The 25899-nt window shown below is 43.2% G+C and overlaps 1 protein-coding gene across 1 annotated transcript in view; it reads left to right on the top strand.

Moving 5' to 3' along the window:
* Positions 1 to 12333: 12333 nt before the first annotated feature.
* The window catches only part of DPT (dermatopontin), a 34246-nt gene continuing 20680 nt past the window's right edge, over positions 12334 to 25899 (top strand). Inside the window, exon 1 of the mRNA XM_011933420.1 lies at positions 12334 to 12665. Within this exon, the coding sequence (XP_011788810.1) occupies positions 12361 to 12665 (305 nt within the window). The 5' untranslated portion in view covers positions 12334 to 12360. The remainder of the gene's footprint in view (positions 12666 to 25899) is intronic.

Here is a 25899-nt window from a genome sequence, read left to right as displayed (position 1 = left end):
TGAACAATTCACCCAATCATTCCAGAAATCAGTGACACTTAAGTTTTCAAGTCATTCAAGGTAACTGTCTATTTCACAGTGCATTCTAAATAGAAAGGTAGAGGGGAAGACATATCAGCCATTTCCCCAAATACACAAGGTACTTTCATAGGTTATAGCTCGCTTCTCATGAGTATGAGTACATTTTAAGAACACACTTCCTGAGGAAATATTCTTGTCCGTAATACTGTTCATCAGTCTGCCTGGTGGCCAGCAAGCTAACTTAAAGGTAAGCCTTTGACATCACAATGAAAGTAAGCCTGCAAAGGCACTGTCAATTATCCCTGACTCAGAGCCCTCCATTCCAGCCAATGAAAACACTTCCTATCTTAGCTCTTCTTCCTTCCAACTGCAATGATAATTAATGCTCCTATAATGTCTTTTATCCAGGGAACTCTGAGGGGTTGACGAGCATTACAGTATTGGTTCCTTTCTGATTAGCCATGGGAAAATGTCTGTTCTCGTTGTTCAGGAAAATTACTGCCCTTTCCAATTTAAGGCACTACACACCTTCTAAATCATCATTCTCAGGCCAGCAGAGGGAGGTGCCTATGTCAGAGGGGAAGCTGAAAGTTAAACACGGGAGGGACTTTGTCAGGGACCTAGCAGGTTGCTCAGATGGTAGTGTTTCAGGAGGTTCTGACTCTGGGCTGATCGGTGCTATGGAAGGGCTGCATGTTCCAGGAGCCTCACCCATCAGGCTGCTGTCTCTGGTGTGTTGCAGAGTACTTTAAGTATCATGATTTGAAATCATGAGCTGCCTATAAGCCACCTTTTGATGTTTCATGAGTCTATTTTAGTTGCTAATGGTTGTGTGTGTATGTGTGCATGCGTGTGTGTGTAGCTCCTAATTGATAAGACAGTAAGGGGACAAAAATTGTAGAGTCTGGGACACCTCCATTCAGAAGTATGCAATATCACTTGTAGGGTGTCCAAGTAGTTAGATACAATGATTGCTTCAATGGGAAAATTAGCATTTTATACTCTACTCCTTTAGGACTCTTCCAGCATTGTAATAAGGGTCTAGCTTTAGAGCTAGCTCAGACTGCCTTACACTTTAGGGAAAGATGAGATGGTGAATTTTAAAGTCGGAATTCTTGGCTTCAAATCCCAGGTGCTCCACTATTTGGCAGTGTGACCTTGGCAATTAGTTAACCTTTTCTTATCAAACAGTTTTCTCATGTGTAAATGTGTATAATCCCATCTCAAAAGATTGTTGTGGGATTAAATGTGATAATGAATGTAACGAGCTTAGCATGGTGTCAGCATATCTCGTGCAGATGGTGGCTCTTATGTCATATAGTGGTTGCTGCTGCTGCACTTGCTTACTGAGTTAAGCCAAGTACTTCTTTGCCTTTGTGAAAAGGAATGAAATTTTTTTTCTCTGTTTTCTCAGGATTTTTTTTAACTTATAAACTGAGACCTGGAAAAAACAATATTTACTCTCTCAGGCCCTTTTCCACCTAATAATCCTGCCCCCAACATGTTGCTCTTGCATTTCCTTTTCTTCTTCTGATCTCATTAAAAGAAGATATTTATATGATTATCAGATTGTTTTTAGAGGATTCGGGTTTGATGAAGAATTCTCATTAATATTTGGTATCAAAACCAAAACCTCCATAAGCCAGATAACAGTGTGTATCATTTACCACTTATTAGGTCTAACACCTTTCAAGTGTTTCACATATGTTGATTTATTTAATTTCTCACAATTGTATGAGGTAGAAACTGATAATTTTTCCATTTTTCAGAGGGAAAAACAGAGGCACAGAAACATTAATTAATTTGCTGAGGTTATACCACCTTGCCTTCCCAGGGTCTACTAAATGTTGGAGTCTGTGGCGAGGACTAAATGTGAAGGAGGCTGTATTGGGGATCTGCAAATCCCAGTGAAGATGAGGGGAAGAAAGAGGGGATGTGTGAGGTGACATTCAGCAGACGTGGCCCCTGGGCAGCTGGACTTCTCTAGAATGTTTGCAAGGAGAAAGTGTGCCTCAGAGCAGACTGAGGAAGGAAGAAAGGAAGGAGAGATGTTTCTCCACGCATTTCTCTCCATCTCTCATTCCCCTTTGCTTGAGGTTCCCTCCTCTTCTCCCCAAGAGCTCCCTGCCTGTCACTGCCAGGGTTTGTCATGCAGTCCCTCAGCGTAGCAGCTGCTCAGGAAACAGACACTGTGATGTTCCATCCCAGTTAAAATGTGGGGGGACAACCTGGTGCAAGTGGCGTCTGTCAGAGAGAGAAGGAAGGTGGTTTAGAGAAGCTGAGAAGGCCTGCCACGACTGTGTATTCACACAAGTGTAACTAGAAGGATGACTGTATCACCCCAATGATGGAACCCCCTTGAGCCCAGATGATTTAATTTCCTAGACATACCATCACAAATACCACCAACCTGATGGTTTAAAACAAGAGAAATTTACTCTCTGGAGTAAAATTCTGGAGGCTAGAAGTCAAAACTCAAGATGTCATCAAGACCATGTTCCCTCCAAAGACTCTAAGCAAGAATCCTTCCTTGCCTCATCCTAGCTCCTAGTGGCTCCCAGCAATCCCTGGAGCCCCTTGGCTTGTATATGCATCTCTCCAATCTCTGCCTCCATCTTTGTATCATCCCTGCCTCTATGTCCCTCTATGTCCTCCCATCTTATAAGGACACCAGTCATTGGCCCATAGCCTCCCTCTAACTGCAGGATGATTTCATCTTGAGTTTTTAACTAATTACATCTGCAAAGATCTTTGCTCCAAACAAAGTCACATTCTCAGTTTTGGGATAGGCAGACATTTTGGGGGGACACTATGTAACCCCCCAAGACACCAGGTCTTAGAAAGCCATAACTGCTGTTGGCTGTGGTAAAATAAACTGAGCCAGTATGTCCTTGCCTGAAAGAGAACAAGGACCATTTAGTGCCTTTGTAAGGCATCAGGTCAAAATTTTTAAAATCAGAGTATCTCAGGAAGTATTGATCATTGATAAAGTTACTTGATAGCTACTAAGGATTGTGGGTTATAACGCATTTTCTTTGGGATGGTCAACTGAGATGAGCTGTGTGATCTAGCCATACTGTTACAAAAAATAGTTACATTGACGCAGAAGCCATCTAAGTAGGAATGGACACATCTACACACACACACACACACACACACACAAATAGGTAAATAGAAAAAGAGAGAATAAGTTTTACATGACACTACTTATGATACCATTATGTTCATATAGCTGAAAAGACCACAAGTTCTTCGCATGTTGTGCATTTGGAGACTTTTCTTTCAGTTGAAGCTATGGGTTATTTCGGTATACAAAACATGACACTTTTTGTAGTTTTTCCTCTTCATTCTATGAATTATATTTTTTTCTCTGAAGCCATCGCGTTTTAGATATTGCCACATGATATGCTTTTCGTTATTATTTTCTCTGTAATATTACTGGCCAGAAGGTCACATTATTTCAAGTCTTGCTTCAGTGACTCCTGAAAGCATTTTTTAGGGTAAAGGGTACAAATTGAGAAAAGAGGAGTGGAAAGTGCCTTTACTTCATTGATATGGGTCTATTTCAACTCATCCATGGGAGAAAACGCTGATTCAATATCAGCAATCAATGTACCAGTCCCTGAGTTGGGACACAGTGGTGAATGCAAGGGCATCTTTCCTGCTTTCAGATGACTTGTCTAGCTTACCAAACAGCAGCTGCTCAGATATACTGGGGTCATCTGTCAATCAACGAAAAATCAGAAAAATTGTACTTTCTTTTTTGTTGTTTTTGTTTTTAGAGACCGGGTCTTGCTCTGTCACCTAGATTGAAATGCAGTGGTGCGATCATAGCTCACTACAGCCTTGCACTCTTGGGACCAAGAGATCCTCCTTCCTCAGCCCCCCAGGTAGCTAGGACAAAAGCCATACACCATGCCTAGCTAATTTTTAATAAAAATTTTGTACAGACAGGATCTTGCTGTGTTATCTAGTCTCCTCTTGAACTCCTGACCTCAAGAGAGAATCTTGCCTCAGACTCCCAAAGTGCTGGGACTACAAACATAATCCCCCGTGCCTGGCCAAAAACTGTACTTTCTGAGCTACTTCCTGATCTAAATTTCATATCTTGGGAGGCATCAGATAAGCAGAATTCACCTCTTGATCCTTAAGGTAGATCCTTATGAGGTCAAAAGACTGTGTGTGACCTTACAGGTCATTTGGTCCAGTCTCCTGATTTCAGTGAACAGACATTTCACAAATATTTACTGAATGTTCACAATGCAGCAGACACAGTGCTAATACCCTGAAGAAACAATGGTATGTAAAATCAGGCACAGGACTGGCCCTCTTAGAACTTAGAGTCTAGTATGGGGAATCAGGTGTTATCAAATAATTATACAAACACATATAAAATTGTGATTGGAATAAGGGCTCTGAGGGGGTTTATGTAGCCCTGTGAGAGTGTGGGGAGTTTTCTGATCTGATGTAACCCTGAGAGGTTCTTCATTTTGAGAGCACGCGCTTCATTTTATAACAGGCTTCAAAACAGATCTTCTCCACCAGCTGGGTAACCCTGGGCAAGTTTCTCTCTAAGCACCAGCACCCTCACTTGTAAAATTGGGAGGAAGTGTCTTTCAAAGAGTATGCAGATGACATTCAATAAAATGGATACAAAAGTGTGTGGCACAGTTAGACCTACTGATGTAAGCATGCAGGTTGGCAAGATCTCACTTTCCTTTGCTCAGGAAAATCTCCAGGCCCAGGGACAACATGGCCTAATGGGAAGCCTGACACACACAAAAGGACAAATCAGAGAGATTCCCAGTGGATTTTCAGGAGAAGATTTACCTTTGACTTCCTGAAGGGAAAAGGTTACAATGGTGTTTGGATGGAATGATATTAGAGTTAAGGGTAGAAAAATGGTGGAAGTGGTGCTGGCTTTGCATTGAAGAAGGAAGCACATGGATGCTTCCCGACATCACACAGCTGGGGAGGACTTTCTTCTCCCCATGAGCACCTAAGGACCACAAGAAACTGGAGACAGATGCCCAGTGCTGGAGACATTCACATTGTTTCAGGATCTTCCTCGGATCAAGTCCGGACAGTTGTTCCTTACATCAGTCAGGTCCTGCAAGAAACAGGTCCATATTCAACAGTAGTGACTGGAGAGAATTAATGAAAGAACTATGTACAGAGATGTGAGCAGGGTTACTTGTGAACATCCCATGGCTAGCTGCAGCTATAAACCACGGTAACACCACCCCTATAGTCCTCAAGTTGCAGAGTGAGGGAGTGAGGTTATGGAACCTAGCAGAAGCATTCACCTTGGAAAGGGGGCCAGCCAGCAAAAGCTAAGGCTGCATGGCGAGAAACCTGGCCGCTGCCAACCAGGCCTTGGTGGCAGGGAGCCAGGGGAATTCATATTTTGATCCCTCTCCTGATCCTTCCATATTCTGCTGGTGCCTCTCATTGGCCAAGCCCAAGCAGGAACCAGAGGGCAGGAGAGCACCTTAAGGCAGCACATAAAACCTCCAGTGCAGGGAAGAGAAAGATCTGAGAAGTAAATAGGGAATATTCAGCACATACCCTTGCAAAATGGTATCTCACTGTTGTTTGTACCAGCAGTACCAGGCCCTGTTCCAAGCACAGTACATTTACATGTATTGTCTCATTTAGTTTTCATGATAAATTAAAGAATGTGCATATCTATTTGAGTGCATGTGCATATATTCTGCAGGGCTTTAGGAACACAGCAAAGATGCCGTAGCCCCTGTTAGTATCTTTTTCGGTGAAGCCAGCCCACTTCTGTAGAGAGTTGAATTATTTTGGTAGTTGTTAATATTGCAGCATTTTAAAAAGCTGAGGTAGAAAATAGTACTCATTAGTGTGCAGCGTGCTCAGCTCCAGGCTGTTGACAGGCATGAGAAGAAGGCGGAGCTGCTGCCTTTGCTGCAGTTCTCAGTTCTGCTCTGTCACTGCCTGTGTGGGTGGTGTGTGGCAGGAGGCAAATGGTGGGCTCCCTGAAAGCAGGATTAGGGTGCAAAACCCTCAGCAGAGCCCACAGGCCACAGAGCCAGGGGAGTATTTCTACAACAACCAACAGTGGGGTAGTTGGCAGAGGAGCCCTGCCTGGTTCTGCCTCATGCTTGGAGACACATACAAAATCATAAACATTCTCAGGAAATAAATATGCACCTTTGCCTGTGGTTTTACACTTTGGGGTGCATGAAAGTCATGTGGGAAAGCTCGTTAAAAAGGCAGATTCCAGCTAGGCACGGTGACTCATGCCTATAATCCCAGCACTTTGGGAGCCCAAGGTGGGCAGATCACGAGGTCAAGAGTTCAAGACCATCCTGGCTAACATGGTGAAATCTCGTCTCTACTAAAAATGTAAAAATTAGCCAGGAGTGGTGGCAGGCACCTATAGTCCCAGCTACTCAGTAGGCTGAGGCAGGAGAATCGCCTGAACGGGGAAGTGGAGGTTGCAGTGAGCCACGATTGTGCCACTGCACTCTAGCCTGGTGACAGAGCAGGACTCCATCTCAAAAAAAAGGCAGATTCCAGGGCTCCACCTCCAGGATTCCACTGATGCAAGGCTATTAAAAACTCAGGAATCTGCCTTTAGCACACACCTCCATGGCTGTGATGCAGGTGGTCTGTAGACCTCACATGTATCAATTCTTTGGGGTAGGTGTGTGTTTTCAGAGCTGGGAGAGACAGTATGCTTCTTAGGTGACCAAGTCCATTATCTGAAATTGATGTACAGTGATTGTACACTGCTGAAAAGAGGTGCCAATCTGCAGCTTCAGGAATGGGAGCAAGAATGTGAATCTTGGTTAAAGAGCGAGCCAAGCTTGATCAGAGGAAGCAGCACACAGAGACCGCACTGGAGGACGGCACCAGCAGAGATGTCCTGTATGGGAGAATGCTGTTTTCAGGGAGGCTGCTCCTCCTGTTAAAGCCCTGCCCCCACCACCTGCCTTCAGGATGGTAGGAGGGAAGGGCTTGGACAAACTCTGTGAACTGGCAAAGTGCTCTAGAATTGGCCACCTTGCTTTCCTAAAGGATGTGTCACCGAATCCCTCAATGCCATGTCCTCCGAGAGAACTGGCAGGGCTCAAACTGGGGAACATTGGCTTATGCCCAAGCCCTGTCACCCAATATTTCTGTAACTTTGGACATCACTGTACCTCTCAAAGCCTCTATTTCCAAACTGATAAAATGGAAATGCCAACTTCACTACCTTCGCCAATGCAAAGATGAACTGAGATCTGTGACAGCCCTGCAAATGGAAAAGAATAAATATTTATTGAATGCTGGATTGTGTGGTTTATATACATTATGCAAAATGCCACACAAATGAAAGGGGCTATTATTTATTTTATAAACCTTAGGTTTACTCAAAAAGCCAATTTCAAATTAGAAAATTTGGCTTTAAATGAATCACTTAAGTACTTCCTGATGAAATTGTTTTCTTTCTTTTCCCCTGTTTGTATCCAAATCTCTCTAGTGAACCCCCATGCCTTTTTTTTTTTAACCATGGTCTCTGGCAGGTCATGAGTTCAGAGGTTGTAACAGGTATCCTGATCTCTGTTGCTCCACTTATGAGCACATAATATATTTACTGAACAATAATTCCAGCACCTACACATGCATCTCTGTGCTTCATTCATCCTCACAGACCCCAGAACACTAATTAGGCACTTGGGCCCTCAAGCTTCCTTCCATGAGTGTCTCAGAGCTAACTTGGCTTAGCATCACCCCATCCCCATCCCTGCTCTCACCCCAAGACACAGTCCTGGTTCCCAAGCTCGCAAGTTCCCAAGCTTCTTCTCCACCATGATAGCTCCTCCATCTGCCTGCTATTCCCAAGCCTCCTGAATTCTCCACCCTCACTCTCTGCCTTTAGTGCTCACCCCTATTATCCTGACACCTCTCCCTGCAAACTCACTCTCAGGAACCTCTGCCATTGACATTCATCCACATATTAATGGAACTCCAGAGAGTGGTGAAGCCACATTCCCCCAGATTTACTCATTCCCAAACCCCTCCAGTCATCATCTGCACAAGAACACTCTTCTGCCCTGCATAGTCCTGGGGTTGTTCATTACACTAACATGCATGATTGTCCCCTCAACTCCAGTTTCTAATGTTGCCCTGAGGTCAGAATAACAACGTACATTTGTTTCAAGCTTTACAATCGACAAAGTCTTTGCAGGACCATGGTTTGATATGACTGTCACAATAATCTTGTGGTGAGTGGCTGCTGTTGTGATTATCCTCCGTTTTACAGATGATAAAACAGAGGTTATGGGTTTTGTCTAACTCAGTGGTTCTCAACAAGAGATGATTTTTCCCTCCAGGAGACATTTAGCAATGTCTGGAACATTTTTGATTGTCACAGTGGTGGAAGAGAAGATGCTACTGGCATCTAGTGGATAGAGGCCAGGGATGCTGTCCAACATCCTGTAATACACAGGGCAGCCAGCCTCTACAACAAAGAACTATCTGACCCAAATCAGAAGGTCATTTTGATTACTTGCAGAACCAGAACTTTAACTTAGATATTTGGATTTCAGGAGTCTCTGCTCTTCTCAGAACCATCTGCCACTGCTCTGAGGCCCTGCTGGGACCATTTGGCACCTGGGGTAGAATAGTTACTAACAAATTCAAGTCCCCTTTCTGTACTAGCTGTGATAATTGGGGTGAGCTACCAGTGATCTCTGAACCTAACTTTCCTAGAATTGCTGGCAGGTCAATTGGTCTATCATATGTAAAGCACATAGTAGAGTATTTAGCACACAGTAGGCGCACCTTATTCTACTCCTCCCAATCTTCTCTATTTCCTCAAGTTGGATTGTCACTCTTTCTCCTACTGCTTCCAATATAAGCATTTTTAACCTCATGGGTGGCCCTCAGGGTTAACCCCAAATAATATGACAGTGGGTTCCACAAATGATCTTAAAAAGCAATGGGTCATGCAAGGGTGGCAAGTTTGCTGAAGGTGAGGACAGCCTGGGTGTACTGAGGCTATTGAATGCCTTCCTCAGCTAAACCGTGAAAGTGGCAGACTCATTTTGGAGGAAAGCCATGGATGGCTCAGCATATACTTGCCAGGAAGTTTGTAATAGTACTCTGGCCACCTAGAGCTGCAGCCAAGTCCTGATTATACACAGGAGTTAAAAGGGGAAAAAAGACAGCTGGCAAAATGGAATCCTCCAATAACTGACAGTCAATATTTTGGGTTAAGCATCCATTCATCTGGGGATACCCGCTTCCCCCAGGCACCAGCATGAGCCTTGCCTTCTCCTGCCTGAGCAGCCCTCCTTGGGGCCAACAGGTCACATCCGTAATGCTCCAGTGGATCAGGTCTGCTCCAGGGTGACCTCTGTAAGTCTACATCATTCCCTCCCAATATACGATAGCAGCTACCCCAATCCATAAAGTGTAAAAGTAACTCAGGAATGAGTAGATTCTAGGGCCATTCTAGGGGCTCCCAAATAAGATTGGGCAAAGTATTATATTCAGAATCTTTCAAAAAGGGATTGTATGTTTGAGAAAGCTGCCAGACAGGAGTGGATCCAGGTCCCAAAAAGTGTCACCAGAGTGGCTATGAGTTCCTATACCTTTTGGAAGAACCCAGACTTAATAAGCGTTGGTGAGGATGTGGAGAATAAATTGGAGCTCTCATACAGTGCTGGTAAGAGTGTAAAATGGCACGATTGCTTTGGAAAACAGTTTGGCAGGTCATTAAAAGATTAAACACAAAATTACCATATAACCCAGCAATTCCACTCCTGAGTATACACCCGAGAGAAATGAAAATATGTGTCCACACATATACTTCTACATACATGTTTGTAGCAACACTGTTCATAATAGCCAGAAGGTGGAAACAACCCAAATGTCCATGAACTTATAAATGCATAAATAATGTATGGTAGACCTACGCTGTAGAATATTACCTGGCATTGTAAAGAAATGAACTAGTGACACATGCTGCAAAATGGATAAACCTTATGAACCACTAACATAAAACATTATGCTAAGTGAAAGAACCTATTCACGAAAGACCACATATTGAATGATTCTATTCCTATGAAATGTCCAGAATAGACAAATCCATAGAGACAGAAAGTAGATTAATTGTTGCCTAGGGCTAAAGGATGAAGGGAAATGGAGAGTGACTACTGATGTGCTCAGGGTTTCTTGTTGGGTGGTTAAAATATTCTAAAATTGCTTGTGGTGGTGGTTGCATAAACTCTGTGAACATACTAATTTAAGGGATATATTGAATTATATACCTTATGTAGTGAATTGTATGGTATGTTAATTATATCTCAATACAGCTGAAGAAGGAGGAGGATAAGGAGAAAGAAAAGAAGAATAAGAGAGAAAAGAAAGAGAAAAATCATGCAGACTTTTGAATGCTCTTTGTCAGAATCTCCAAAATATCTCAAGTCCATTATCTACTAGGAGGTAAGACAGCCCAGTGGTGAATCGTGTTGGTGCCAGAATCAAAATTAGCGAACTGAGTAATATAGGCTTCAGCATCACTACATAACTTCTTGAGAAATGACACCTGGAATTTGGGTAGAGTGTTCTGCATTATCTTCTATACAGTAATTCTCACTTCAGTGAGTATCAGGTTACCTAAAGGGCTTGTTCAAACACGCATTGCTGGACCCTACTCCTAGAGTGTCTGATTCAGTAGGCCTGAGTGGGGCCAGAGGATTTGCATTTCTAACAAGTTCCCAGGTGATGAAAAATTGAAAAGCCAAATCATCAATGAATGCATGGAATGGGTAATGAGTACATGAAAAGATGCTCAAAATCATGGGTCATTAGAGAAATGAAAAATCACAACCACACTGAAATATCACTACAAACCTATTTGAATAGCTAATTTTTTAATGGTAATTTCCTGGTAGTGGTGGACAATGGTATCACCACTTTCAGTTTCTTTTAAAGTTAAACATACATTACCTTCTGATCCAGCAATCCCACTCCTAGGTACTGACCCAAATGAAATAAAAGTTTGTTCACACAAAAACCTATACATAGATGTTTATATCAACTTTATTTATAATTACTTTTATGTAATTCATTATATAAAATATAATGAATTTTCAAAAACTGGAAACAACCCAAACGTCTTTCAACTGGTAAATGTATAAAGAATCTGTTGTATATCCATGCTATGGAATGTTACTCAACAATAACAAGAAACAAAATACTAACACATACAACGAGATGTTGAATTTTAAAATGAATGAATCTTAGAAGCATTATGTTAAGTGAGAGGTGGACATGAATGACTACATGTAGTATGATTCCATTTATTTGAGATTCTGGAAAAGGCAAAACTATGGAGACAGAAAGTAAATCAGTGGTTACCAAGAGCTGGGTGTTTGGGAAGATTTGACTACAAAAGAGATATGAGGGGATGTTTTGGATTGATAGAACTGTTCTAAGTCTTGATTAGGGTGCTGCCTATATCACTGTACACTAAGTATTTCAAAAGGTGAATTAATTATATGTGAATTATAACTCAATGAAAAGAAAATTCAATGTGAGGGCAAAAATACCAAAGGATAAAAAGGGGGTTTATTTAGATTAAACCCATTACATTTTTGAGAGCAGAGCACAGTTTCTAGACCTGACTGGGTCCAATTTCAGCAGCATGGTAGAAGCTTAAATGTAGAAATTTTATCCAACTTATCTCCCCATGGGCCTATAGTACTTCCTGATGCAACTTATGAGTTCTCAGAGTAGCCCTGCAAACTGGTATATCCATGCTTATACTCAAGGGTTAAAAAATGTTGGACTGACAACTTAAAAAAAAAAAACAGGCATTCAGGCTTACAGAAATCTAGATGGCTCTGTTCCTTCAGTCTGTGATTTCGGTGTTTTGAAATCACTGTCTGGTTGTGTGGTCCCGGAAGAGTAGTTTGGAGAACAAATACAGGGGTTTGCTAGTAGCGGGTAGGGTAGGACAGAAAGGGGTGAGGTGCTAAAAGGTGAGGAACAAATATGCTGCTGATCAGTGTTTTTCAACTGAATGTTTCTATAGGGGGATACGGCAGTTGGCTTTTATAATCTACCTACAAAGTCGTTCTTTCTCCGGGGAGCTTCTTAGACTCACATGCTATTGGTATATTCCTAGAATTCCACCTTAAAACAAGCTGAATGTCCTTATGGCTGACATCTCAGCATGGAAAAGTTTTGCTTAAGCGATGACACACTGCAGTTGGATCCTTCTCACCCACATCTGGAAGCCACATGTCAGCAGCAGCTATATAAAACAGTCAGACCAGCAATCTTAGAGTGACATTGTTTGCCAAAATCCCAGGCAGCATGGACCTCAGTCTTCTCTGGGTGCTTCTGCCCCTAGTCACTGTGGCCTGGGGCCAGTATGGCGATTATGGGTACCCATACCAGCAGTATCATGACTACAGCGATGATGGGTGGGTGAATCTGAACCGGCAGGGCTTCAGCTACCAGTGTCCCCAGGGGCAGGTGATAGTGGCCGTGAGGAGCATCTTCAGCAAGAAGGAAGGTTCTGACAGACAATGGAACTACGCCTGCATGCCCACGCCACAGAGCCTCGGGGAACCCACGGAGTGCTGGTGGGAGGAGATCAACAGGGCTGGCATGGAATGGTAAGGGCCAGTGGCTGCACTGCACTGGGTCTGGGAACATCTCTGCATATCCCTCATCCTGGGGGCTGCTAGACTCTCAAGGAATATCAGTAACCAAACCTTGGGCAAATCCCAGCCCAAACCTCACCACTGCATACTCTGGGTGGAGCAGGGCTGCTGCTGAGCAGACTACATTACAGGACAAAAACCCGGGATGGGGAGTGTCTAAGGGAGATAGACTCCTCTGTGGCTCTGTTCCTTCCAGAAGCTGTTCTACCTACTCTCAGTTTGGGCCAGGGACTGGTGTAGGTCTGCAAGAAGCTTGCTTACCAGACTACCAAAAGATATGTACAGAAACTGAAGAAACTTTATAGCAATTTAAACTTGCTATGCCATCGGAATGGCATTTTTTCTTTTTTAGCAATTTATTTTTACCATTTTACAAAAGTATGGGCCCACAGTAGTCTGGGAACAAGAAAAATAAACAATTGATCTCTCAGCACAGAGGGTTTGAGAAATATTGATTTAGAGCAAGTGAATGGGGAAGAGGGGACAAGGAAATTTAGGCAAAGGAAAGTGAAATTAAATAGCTGTCTACTGCCTAGATTACATGTGCTCTCTCAATTCTGAGTACTGAGGTCCTTCTCTCTGCCTGAATTTAAAGTGGGTTTTATTGCTGGAAAATAGTTTACTAAAGGGTTTTAGAGAGAGGTGCTGTCTTCCCCTGACTGCATTCTGCCCTAGGGAGTGACATGGAACTTGTTCGAGCTTGTACTTTTTTGTGGGTGTGATTGTCTCAGCCCAGGTGCTTGGTCAGGAGCTCATCCTAGTAGCCATTAACTGCTAGGCTGATTATTGACAACAGCCTAGATGGAGCCAGCACTGTAGGAGGTTTGGAGGAGAGAATGGAGGAGGCGGTCCAGGGAGGAGGAAGCCCACCTGGAGGGCTGCTGCGTGTGCTATCTGTAGAGCAACCCAAATGTGTGGCAACAAGTACTTAGTGTAGTGGAGCTGGGAGGGATCAAGCATAAAGCCTGGCTAGGTATGGTGGCCCACGCCTGTAATCCCAAGCGCTTTGGGAGGCTGGGGTGGGAGGATCACTTGAGATGAGAGTTCGAGACCAGCCTAGGCAACATAGCCAGACCCCATCTCTACAGGAAATCCAACATAGCTGAAACATGAGACCAAAGTATCTTGATTCAAAAAAAAAAAAAAAAAGCCCAGTGTAGTTATACACAGCCTGTGGTCCCAGCTACTCAGGAGGCTAAGGCAGGAGGATCACTTGAGCCCAGAGAGTCGAGGCTGCAGTGAGCCATGCTCACCCCACTGTATTCCCCACTGGGTAGCAGAGCACGACCCTGTCTCAAAAAAAAAAAAAAAAAAAAAAAAAAACAGAAAAAAGAAAAAGCATAGAACCCTGGGGAACACAACCAGTAGAGAGGTGATGATGGGAAATCCAAGAGCAAGAAACACCGATGGGTGGAGGAACCAGGCAAGAGTGCAGGCCTCTATGTAATAACAACAGCTACCATTTATTGAGTGCTTACTCTGAGCAAGCTCCATACTAAGTGCTTTACGTGGATTATCTCATGTAATGCCCAAAACAAGTGTATATGCCATTTATAGGAGACAAATTGCAGTCTAGAGATCAGGTATTTCCTCGACTAGAAAGCTGGGGTTTGGATCCAGAGAGTCTTGCTTCAAAGAGTTTGTGCTTTGCCACAGTGATGGGCTCCTGAGAGGCTGCTGCCTCCACACAGCGTGGGCTCCCACCCGACAGCTGACTCTGTCAGCAGAGCCAGTGCCACTGGACCAGACTCAGGACAGTTCTTCCTCCTGGAGAGGGTAGGAACCTGCAAGACCCCAGCAGAAGACCAGCCCCGAAGGGATAAGCCCTACTTGGTTACTAGGACTGTGGGGGGGGTCAGCCGGCCTGAAGAAGGGTTGGAGAGAGGACTCACACAGGCAGCAGCAGGTGAGGGCACTGGGGCTGTGGAGGCTGCTTGGACAGCTTTTATGGGCCATCCTCATCCACCCCCATGGCCTCTGGTGAGCAGATATAGTTATTCGAAACCTCTTCTGACAGATGCTGATTCAGAGACCTGGCTCGCCTTGATTGTAGTCTCCATGACGCCTCACAGCCAGGCCCACTGCCTAACGTGGAGCATGGCAATGACCTAATTACAACTGTCCCTCCAATCCTCACCTCTCAGGAGCACCATCACATGGGCGAGACTCCTTTCTAACAGCCCTTTTTAGAGCCACAGTCAAGCAGCACTCAGCAATGGTTCCCCAAGCCCTAGAGGAAGAGCCCTGGGCTCTGAGTCAGAAGGCCTGGGTCTGGATCCTGGTTCTAATGACTTGTGGTGTGACCTTGGCCCAGACGCTCAGCCGTCCAGGCTCCCGCCTCATTTGGAAAATAAGCAGTCAGGCTGCATGATCTCTGAAGGCTCCACAGAGCTCTGGCTCACCCGTGAAAATGCTCTTGGCTTTTTCTTGCGTTCTGTTGATCTCTGTGTTCATCCGTGCTAGAGAGAGAAGCCAAATGATGTTTAGTTTTAAACTTGCCAACTGTGACTGGTTTGTCGTGAACTCCCAAACTATATGAAGAAAAGCAAAAGAGGAAGAAGGTGAAATAACATGATTTTATTTGGCCCATGGGAGTCGAGGGAAAAGCTGACAGGCGAGATGTCTCTTCCACCTCCTCTTCCTCAGCATTTTTGGGTGTGCAGTGTCTAGTAATTTTGGTTTCCTTTCCTCCTTCCACCCTCTGTTTCCTCCTTCTCCCCCTCTACTAATCACAGGGTTGAAAACTCACAAACATGCAAAACAGCTTCTTTACAATAAGATCCAGCTGCCCCAGGACTGACACCAATTACCCTGGAAGCACTTTTAAAAATGATTATGCCTTTGAGTTCAGGCTCCAGTCTCAGTGAAAAATCTGAAAGGAAAGAAATTGCTTATGGGCTGGGGAGCAATTACATCTTCACATTGGCTACAGGCTTAGTCTGTTCTCAGGGAACAGTTGTTGATGCTTTTGTGCAATTTGGCTGCCTTGTGTAAATTAGCTTTCAGGTTTATTTTAAAAGAGGGGAGGAGTCTCAAAATGGCTTGACAATAGCACACAGGATCTGCTCAAAAGAAACCCTTTCTCATCAAAGTGCCATCTTTAAAAGGTGCTGCCATCATAGCTGAGTGGTCTGTGGTGCTGCCATTGATCACAGTTTCTCTGTTGAAAACCAACTCTTCAGATGTCAGCTTCTGAAGTGTGGATGCTGGTCTCTGGCACTAACAACTGCCAGGAGGCCTTATCTGGGTCCCCATGAGTGGTATCTCACCATCCCAGGGCATGCCTAGGTTGTTCTCAGGGAATCTGCTCTAACTTGGGTCAGCACAGGCTGTAGGGCACTGGGTCCTGTGTGGAATAAAATGAAGCCAAAATTTTCTAGTGAGATTGAGCTACTGTGTAGTGGAAGGAGCCCTGGGCTTGGATGGGGGAAACCTGGATTCACAGCTCCTGCTAGTATCTGTGGCATTTGGTACCTCATTCTGGCAGAAAAGAAAGAGAGAAGGAAAGAAAAGAAAAGAAAGGAAAGGAAAGGAAAGGAAAGGAAAATAAAGGGAGGGAGGGAGGATGGAAGGAAGGAAGGGAGGGAGGAAGGAAGGAAGGAAGGAAGGAAGGAAGGAAGGAAGGAAGGAAAGAAAGAAGGGAGGGAGGGAGGGAGGGAAGAAGGAAAAAGGAAGGTGTGACTCCCACCTCACAAGCTGTTACTTGCGTTACTATGATACTTGTAGGATAAAGTATAAGAAAACTCTAAAGCAAGTTGAAGTCTAAAACAAATGCCTAACACACCATGGACAGTTAGTAAAAGTTTAGTGAATCTGGAATTGATGTGGCTTATGTTGGGCAAGCCAGCTTTCGACGCACTCTGAGTTCAGAGGAAAAGTGTTCCATTTATTGGCGTCTGCTTTTTACCCCGGGCTTCAAGGAATCCCAAGGAGATGTTTTGGAGTGGGAGTTTGTGTTAGAGCTGAGTTTATGAATTCACCAATGACAAGCCACAGACTGGAGAAGAGGAGAAAGGAATCTATGCAACAGGGCTATGGAAGCATCGAGGTACATTTGAAGGTGGATAGGTTGGGTGGGAACTCCATTTTCCGCGGTCGGACTGTTTCCTTAATCTAAGCAAGACCAAGCCTCAGTGTAGTGCAGGGCCGTCATCCTGAGTCATGGTTCTGAGTATTGAGTACTCACAGCGCCCACTTCCTCGGGGATGCTTTCCAAGACCACCTCCTCTCCCCACGCATCTCCCTGTCTCCACTCCCTCAGCCTGCTTTGTTTCCTACAATGCCCTTGTCACTGCCTGATTGGCATTTGTTTCTTGTTTTGTCTCCCTCACCAAAATACGAGCTTCATGAACACAGGGTCTTTGTCTTATTCACCACTGTATCCCCAGTGCCTAGAAGAGTGTTGGTACATAACAGGCCCTCAGTACATACGCAGTGAAAGACTAAATCAGCAGTCCAAACCCCAGCCAGTGTCCCGATGGCCCTCAGGAAAGAGGCCTGCAGATTTTCCCACAGGGGAACCATTTTGCTTATGCCTTTGATTCCCAATATTCCAGTGTCCAGTCCATAGTAGGGGTTTCAACTGTATTGTTCACATCTCATCTTGATTTATTGCATTTACCAACAGGCAGGATGGTCTTTCAAGATTTCTTAAGGATAGCTAAAGCATGCACAGAGGGTGGCTGACACACTTTGCCACCGCAGAATGAAGTTTTTATCAGATATTCGTTCTCTCGGTAATCTTAAGGTCTTGATCAGTTTCAAAAACTGAATAGTAAACTCTTTATTTCAAAAGCCATAAGGACTAAATGCTGCACAGTAACCTATCCTGGTTTGACATTTGTGGAACAACTGATGAAATCCAAATTCTGGAGTTTGGTGTTATACCAGGGTTAATTTCTTAGCATTTCTTAGCATTCCTAGACACTCCAGAGTTATGAAAATTAACATTAGAGGAACCTGGGTGAAGAGTATACATGAATTTTGTGTGTTGTCTTTAAAAGCATTCTGTAAATATAAAATTACTTCAAAATAAAATAAAAAAATAAATATAAGGATGCAGTACAAACATGGTACACCAGAATCCTGGAATCCCAGCCCTGGAGGGGTCTTGCACACAATCTAGAGAAATCTCCTTGCCTCATAGAATAGGAATAAAGGCCATGAGACTGAAGTGATTAAAAACTGAATAAAAACAATAAAAACATTGCTGTCAGGTTAGGAACTGTCATCCTCGTTTTACAGAAGTAGATATAAATATCAGCAGAAGAGGAGAGATGGGTCATGGAGCAATTCTGTTTGGAATTAGGAGAGAAATCCATAACTTTACATAAGTATAGGTTCTATGGCCCTAACCCTGATCTGCATGGTGATTTATGATTTATAAAGTATTCCTCATTTATATGCTCATTTGTTTATTCATTCACTACCAAATGCTTATTAGCACAAACTTTGCCAGGCCCCAGGAAGATGGAGATGAAGAACATACAGTCTATGCCCGTGAGTTACTCAAAATCTAATATTGTTTGATCTTGGCAACAATATTGGAAGCCAGGTGTTTTTCATATGAGGAGGTTGCCCTTGCATGGCTAGCAGATGGCAGAGGAAGGACCTGAGCCAGCCAGCCTGATTCCACAGTGCTGTGGGTGATATGAAATGCTGATGTTATTTTTGTTCCTAGATAAAGCCATAGTGAATGCTGATCTAAAAAAGATATCAAATCCACATAAGGATGACTTCTGAGGGCAAGAAGGCTGAGTGTGGGAGAATAGGGTTATGACAGATCTAGGATTCTTGCCAACTTTCCATCTAGGTCACTCTCCTAAGTGCTAGGAATCAATTGTCTGGGGGAACTTGAGCTCTGCACAAATGGCTGTTGGCTGTTCTTGTAAGGATGGCAAAAGCTCCCTCCTCCCAGGAGGGGATTTGCTTCTGTCTGGGAAACTGCAGGACACAATCTTCCTAATCAATAAGAGATTTCTGCAGAGTTAAGATATCGTGTGTGTGTGTGTGTGTGTGTGTGTGTGTTTCTTTGAGGTATCTTGAAATATTGAAAAGTTAATGAAGCTTAGAGTCAGACAGAACAATTCTCAAAATGCAACCCCACTAACCCCACTATTACCTTTACTCAAGTCATCTCAGCTCTCAAATCCTCAGCTTTCACATCTAAAACACACCTCCCTAGAACTGTTCTGAGAATTAAATAAGATAATATATGTATATTAATGTGTGTCCTTAGGAGAATTACTTATCCTCTGTAAATCTGAGTTTCCTTATACATAAAATGGTGATCGTGGTGAGAAGCTCATTATTTGAGCCCATTTTATAGGATTGTTTTGATAATTAAAATAATTAATGCAACTAGCCGGGCGAGGTGGCGGGCGCCTGTAGTGCAAGCTACTCGGGAGGCTGAGGCAGGATAATGGCGTGAACCCGGGGGGCGGAGCTTGCAGTGAGCTGAGATCCGGCCACTGCACTCCAGCCTGGGCAACAGAGCAAGACTCCGTCTCAAAAAAAAAAAAAAAAAAAAATTAATGCACGCTTAGTGCTAAGCACAATGCCTGGCACATTGCAAGCCCTTGATAAAAGTTATTTATTATTACTTTTCATGACTACTCTGTGGAAACTGAGACTCATGGAGACAAATATCACACAGTTGGTAAATTCTGAAGCTGGAGTTGAAAACCAAGTTGCTAGATTACAGAGCCTCTGAAATATATCATTTTGCTTTTGGAACATATAATTTAATCACAATCTATAAATATTATGTGTACATTATGAGTGTCTTGAATATTTATTACATTTTAATAGACACGGAGATAGCATTAGATCTCTTGGTTAAAAATATTGTAATTGATATTCATAAACTCACATCAAATTTATTGTGATGCTAACATAGCTCACGCAATCCCTGCATGACCTTGAATTGCTCTCAGGACATAAATGCATCTCACAAGATAATCTAGATCTTCTCAGAGGCCTTTGGGGTAGCCTCTCCTGCATGTATTTTTCCAAAAACACTGAGAAATTTGTATTTTGGGAGGCGGTCTCACTCTGTCCTGTGCTAGGTCTTTCTATCCAGAGATGCTGTTCTCCAGGTCATTTCTGCTTCACTGTGTTCAAACCTTGTAGAGAGACTAGCAGACTGAAAACCCAGACATGGAGACGACAGCAGAACTCTTACCCAGATGCAGGCAGGAAGAGAGCAGAATGTGTGCAACTTAACACTGTTTAAAGAGACTGTTCATATCCCCACCACGGTGGCAGGAGGATGAGCAGGAAATGGTGCAGTGTTTGCCTTCAAAAACTTGACAGCCCTCAGCCCGGCACTGAGGCTACTCAGTGACAGAATGTGTTAGGTGAAATGTGTGATGGTGATATCAACATGTCATGAGGAAGGAGAGTTAGTATGATTTGGAATTGTCAAGAAAGGAAGACTCTTTGAAGGAGGAGAGGCTTGGTATTGTCTTTTGTGCTCTGATATGTGCTTTCTGAGGCTCCTCTCAGTGTCCAGTTGGAGAAGTTCAATCCTGACAATTTCTAACACAGGCTCCAATATTTACTGAAAGTGACTGGAGGCTAGGATGTAGCCTTTCTATTAAATTACAGATATTTTTATTATCATAGGAGTACTAACTACGATTTCCCCTGCCTTTCAAGTATATATGTTGTGCCAGGTTCTGTGCTACACACTTGACATATAGCATCTCTTTACTTTTCGTGTAATACTGTTAAGTTAAGAACTGTCATCCTAGTTTTACAGAAATAGGTATAAATATCAGCAGAAGCAGAGAGATGGGTCATGGAACAATTCTATTTGGTATTAGCAGAGAAATCCAGAACTTTAAAGGCTTCTTTTACTGGGCAAACTTGTCCCCAGCTGGGTTTATCTCTGTCCCTTGCCACTTCACTGTTCCACCATCCCCACCCACTCTCCTATTTCTCTGCTCCTCTGTCTTTGGGACCAGTCTACTTCTTTCCAGTATCTGTATTATCATAGTGTCTACTTATCAGTACCAGTGTCTGTTAATTCTGCCTGTCCAATGTCATAGTGTCTACGTATCAGTACCAATCTTCTGAAGAGATTCCAGACCAAGTGCAGCATCAGGTATAGAGTGAGTTCTAATGAATATTGCTGAAAGACTTAATGAACATTCTAAAATTCTGTGGGACCTGTTATAAATGCTTGCTAGCAACTCAAATAATTATTTTGGTGAAAATAGAATTAACAAAAATTAAAGCTTTACTCTAAAAGAAAGAAACTCTTTATTTATTTATTTATTTATTTATTATCATACTTTAAGTTCTAGGGTACATGTGCATAACATGCAGGTTTGTTACATATGTATACTTGTGCCATGTTGGTGTGCTGCACCCATCAACTCGTCAGCACCCATCAACTTGTCATTTACATCAGGTATAACTCCCAATGCAATCCCTCCCCCCTCACCCCTCCCCATGATAGGCCCCAGTGTGTGATGTTCCCCTTCCCGAGTCCAAGTGATCTCATTGTTCAGTTCCCACCTATGAGTGAGAACATGCGGTGTTTGGTTTTCTGTTCTTGCAATAGTTTGCTGAGAATGATGGTTTCCAGCTGCATCCATGTCCCTACAAAGGACACAAACTCATCTTTTTTTATGGCTGCATAGTATTCCATGGTGTATATGTGCCACATTTTCTTAATCCAGTCTGTCACTGATGGACATTTGGGTTGATTCTAAGTCTTTGCTATTGTGAATAGTGCTGCAATAAACATACGTGTGCATATGTCTTTATAGCAGCATGATTTATAATCCTTTGGGTATATATCCAGTAATGGGATGGCTGGGTCGTATGGTACTTCTAGTTCTAGATCCTTGAGGAATCACCATACTGTTTTCCATAATGGTTGAACTAGTTTACAATCCCACCAACAGTGTAAAAGTGTTCCTATTTCTCCACATCCTCTCCAGCACCTGTTGTTTCCTGACTTTTTAATGATTGCCATTCTAATTGGTGTGACATGGTATCTCATTGTGGTTTTGATTTGCACTTCTCTGATGGCCAGTGATGATGAGCATTTAAGAAAGAAACTCTTTTGGTATTACTTAAGACCTCATCCACCTTTGGGGCAGGGAAGAAATTTAGGGGTGTTAAGGATGCTCTGCCACATGGAGCGAGCCAGTGGTCTAGATCACGGGCAAAACTTCTCATAGTCCATCTCTGCAGTGGGGTTGGAAACTGGCTAACAGCCCTTGAAACACCCATGTGTCTGTGAAGCTGGGAAGGAAAAGACCAGCATAACTAGCCCATCTATTAACTCTTTAATGGAATTTTGAGAGCTTTTGACCAAAATGGTGCTGCTTCCTTTTACCCTGTTCCTCACTTGACTCAACCCCACACCACCTAAAGTCCAAACTTCTTAGCAAGTCCAACTTCTAAAATTGTATGGAGGGGTTCACCAACAAAACCAGACACTCACACACCTTACAGATGCTCTGGAATTCTGCCTGTCCAATAGCTTTGGACTTGGTAAAGAATGCAGACAAGAAGAAGAAGTCCTGTCCAGCACACCAATCAGAGCTGTGGGACCATCTTGAAGAGATTTTTTGTATTCCTTGAAAGCTCATGAACATGAGCTTTGACCTCAAATGAATCTAAGTTTGGGTCCTGACTCTTGCAGTTACTATCTTGGCCAAGAGTTTTATAGGCATTATCACTGATTCCACACAGTGCCTTAGGTGAGACCCCACAAAGCATGTTAAAGTCAAGGCTACAACCAGAACTCATGTCTGCTGATTCCTCAACAAGGGCTCTTTCCCCTGCACCCCACTGCTTTTAAGTTTTACTATTGGAGATACAGGAGAAGGTCTTCCGTTTTAGCTTTCAGGGTGATGGCCCTGAGATCAATCATTTTCAGAAAGTCCACTTTCTCAGAATAGGTTCACAAATGTGTTTTCAGAGTAGTAGTAATCACCTTGTGACTTTCCTTCTAGAAAATTTGAGCAGTGTCAGATGGAGCAGGGCTAACAATGCTCTAGTTTCTGAAACTGAAATTGAGCCTCAGCCTTCAAAGAGGCAGTAAGAAAAGAAAGAAGTATGTCTTCTCAGACAGGAAGGAGAGTCTTGTAAGTAAGGTACCAGTGCCCTCCTGCTCTAAGGAAATAAGAATATTTCCTTAGAGCTGGGGTCATGTCATACAATTCACCAGGAAATTTGTCATTGTCTTGGTAACTTTTAGAAACTCCTCACTCAAATCCATGAAGGGGCCTGAAATTCCCTCCAAGTAGTTTCCCTCCAAGCAGAACAAAGCATTGAGCCACTGCTCTGTTCTCCAGGCCATTCAGAAGCAACAACCAGATGCTATGAAGTGAGTCAGAGCATTAGTCATTTGACTGCTACCCATCCCTTTTTAAATTGAGTTTGAGTAACTTTAGCAATGCAGTCCCTTCCAGCTCCCCTTGTCCTGTTCCATTTAGAAGTTGCCTCTCTTCTCACCCAGCTCTGTGTTTGTAATCCTGCAGATATGACCAGTGTTTAGGTGAGTCTTGTTAAATAAGCAGCTTTGTTAAAAGTGAAAATGAGCGGAATGGAGGAGAGGAATGCCCAAAGCTATATTTATTTTTGCCCCCTCATCATTGAGCTGTAGGGAGAAGATGGAAGCAAGAAAAGGGATCGCCCACCCAAGATCCATGGAAACTACTTGGAGGGAGTTTCAGAGCCCTTAATGGAATTGAGTGATGAACTCTTAAAAGTCAATTCTGCCTCCAATAATGGGAGATAGCTGGGTCGCTCATTCGGTCCCTCATTCTTCTATTAAACATTGGCTGGACAACAATGTCAGACACTGCACGGAATACTACCTCCGGGGTTGGTAAGGCATACTAAGGTACTTGTGCTCCAAAGTGGGTGGCTAAGACATCCAACCTCATTGAGCTTTGTTTTAGGGAAACAGCAGCTCAAAGAGGGCCTATGAATCCACCAGTGTTTCACTGATTAGATGCAGGGGAGCCAAGGGACAGCATTTACAAAGTAGACTCATAATTACTGTATAGACTAAATGTAAGTATAACAACACTAATAAACAATGTATTAATCCCAGGAATTTTACATGCATTGTCTTATTTGGTCTTCAAAATAACTTTAATACATATGTGCTATTATTACCCCCATTTTACAGATGAGGAAACTGAGGCTATTAGAGGGCATGAAGCCTGCCCAGGCGACACATCTAAGAAACAGTGAAGCCGTCCAACAGCATAACCAGTGCTCTTAGCCACTCCACTATCTGCTCCCCACAGTGTGAAAAGGTACCCCTACAAAGATCCGGCTCTGGGAGGAATGCTTTCACATACCAAACTCCTGCACAGGCTCCCTCTACCAAAATGTGAAGGCAATCAAACCAAAGCTGGAGGAGGAGGGTTATGTTTGGTTATCTCACTTTCACCATATGTTCTTAGGCTCTGAGCCTGTAGGGTCCAAATAATCTTCACAGGGCAGAGTTATCTGAGGTGGTGTGTGAGAAAGTGACACACACTTCCCATACAGGCGCTGGGGTCAGCAGCTTGGCCGACAGCCGGCGGGGAATTCGTGGAACTTGGATTGCCTTCAGAACGGGTACTCCATGAAACAGTTCAGCTTATCTTCCTACATTTATTTTTACTTAGGGGAACTTAACCCCATGGAAGCTCTGTCCCCTGTAGAGGACAAGACAAGCCAAAACAATGGAACAATGGCTCCGTGGAAACCACAGCCCAGCTCAGTTCTGAAAGGGCTTCATTTTAGATGAAGGCAGCACTTCAGTGATGGTAGGAGAACAGGTCACAGAGAGCACTAGCTTGTGGCAGCCTTCTCTTTTTGGACACATATGAGTTTTGCTTATGATTCTTAGAGCTTCATATTGAAATTACCTCTCACCCACATTACTAGGAATTAGGATAGAATAGACCACCCTTGTAGATCAGCCCCCAAAGCTACCTTTCCACCATATCATGAGCCTAGTCCATTACACTCATATAGCTTGCTGAAATATGCCAGGCACTAGTATAGTCCTGATGAGATGCGAGCAGTGGTATGGTACAATAAAGAAGGCTACATCAGCCATATGCAGAAAACTGAAACCGGACCCCTTCCTTACACTTTATACAAAAATTAACTCAAGATGGATTAAAGACTTAAATGTAAAACCCAAAACCATAAAAACCCCAGAAGAAAACCTAGACAATACCATTCAGGACATAAGCATGGGCAAAGACTTCCGAGTGAACCTACTGAATGGGAGAAAATTTTTGCAAACTACCCATCTGACAAAGGTCTAACATCCAGAGTCTACAAGGACATTAAACAAATTTACAAGAAAAGAACAAACAACCCCATCAAAAAGTGGACAAAGTATATGATCAGACACTTCTCAAAAGAAGACATTTATGTGGCCAAAAACACATGAAAAAAACTCAACCTCTCTGATCATTAGAGAAATGCAAATCAAAACCACAATAAGGTACCATCTCATGCCAGTCAAAATGGTGTTTATTAAAAAGTCAAGAGCTAATAGATGCTGGTGAGGCTGTGGAGAAATAGGAATGCTTTTACACTGTTGGTGGGAATGTAAATTAGTTCAACCATTGTAGAAGACAATGTGGTGATTCCTGAAGGATCTAGAACCAGAAATACCATTTGACCCAGCAATCCCATTACTGGGTATATACGTAAAGGACTATAAATTATTCTACTATAAAGACACATGCACAGCTATGTTTATTGCAGCACTATTTGCAATAACAAAGACATGGAACCAACCCAAATGCCCATCCGTGATAGACTGGATAAAGCAAATGTGGCACATACACACCATGAAATACTATGCAGCCATAAAAAGAATGAGATCATGTCCTTTGCAGGGACATGGATGAAGCTAGAAGCCATCATCCTCAGTAAACTCACACAGGAACAGAAAAACAAACAGTGAATGTTCTCATTCATAAGTGGAAGTTGAACAATGAGAACACGTGAACACAGGGAGGGGAACAACGCACACTGGGACCAGTCGGCAGGTGGGGTGTGAGGAGAGGGAGAGCATTAGGACAAATTGCTAAGGCATACAGGGCTTAAAACCTAGATGACAGGTTGATAGGTGCAGCAAACCACAATGGCACACATATACCTATATAATAAACCTGTATATTCTGCACTTGTATTCCGGAACTTA

The sequence above is a fragment of the Colobus angolensis genome, unplaced genomic scaffold (assembly GCF_000951035.1).
Source record: "Colobus angolensis palliatus isolate OR3802 unplaced genomic scaffold, Cang.pa_1.0 Scaffold126, whole genome shotgun sequence".
Classification (NCBI taxonomy): Eukaryota; Metazoa; Chordata; class Mammalia; order Primates; family Cercopithecidae; genus Colobus; species Colobus angolensis.
This window is presented reverse-complemented; position numbering and strand designations above follow the sequence as displayed.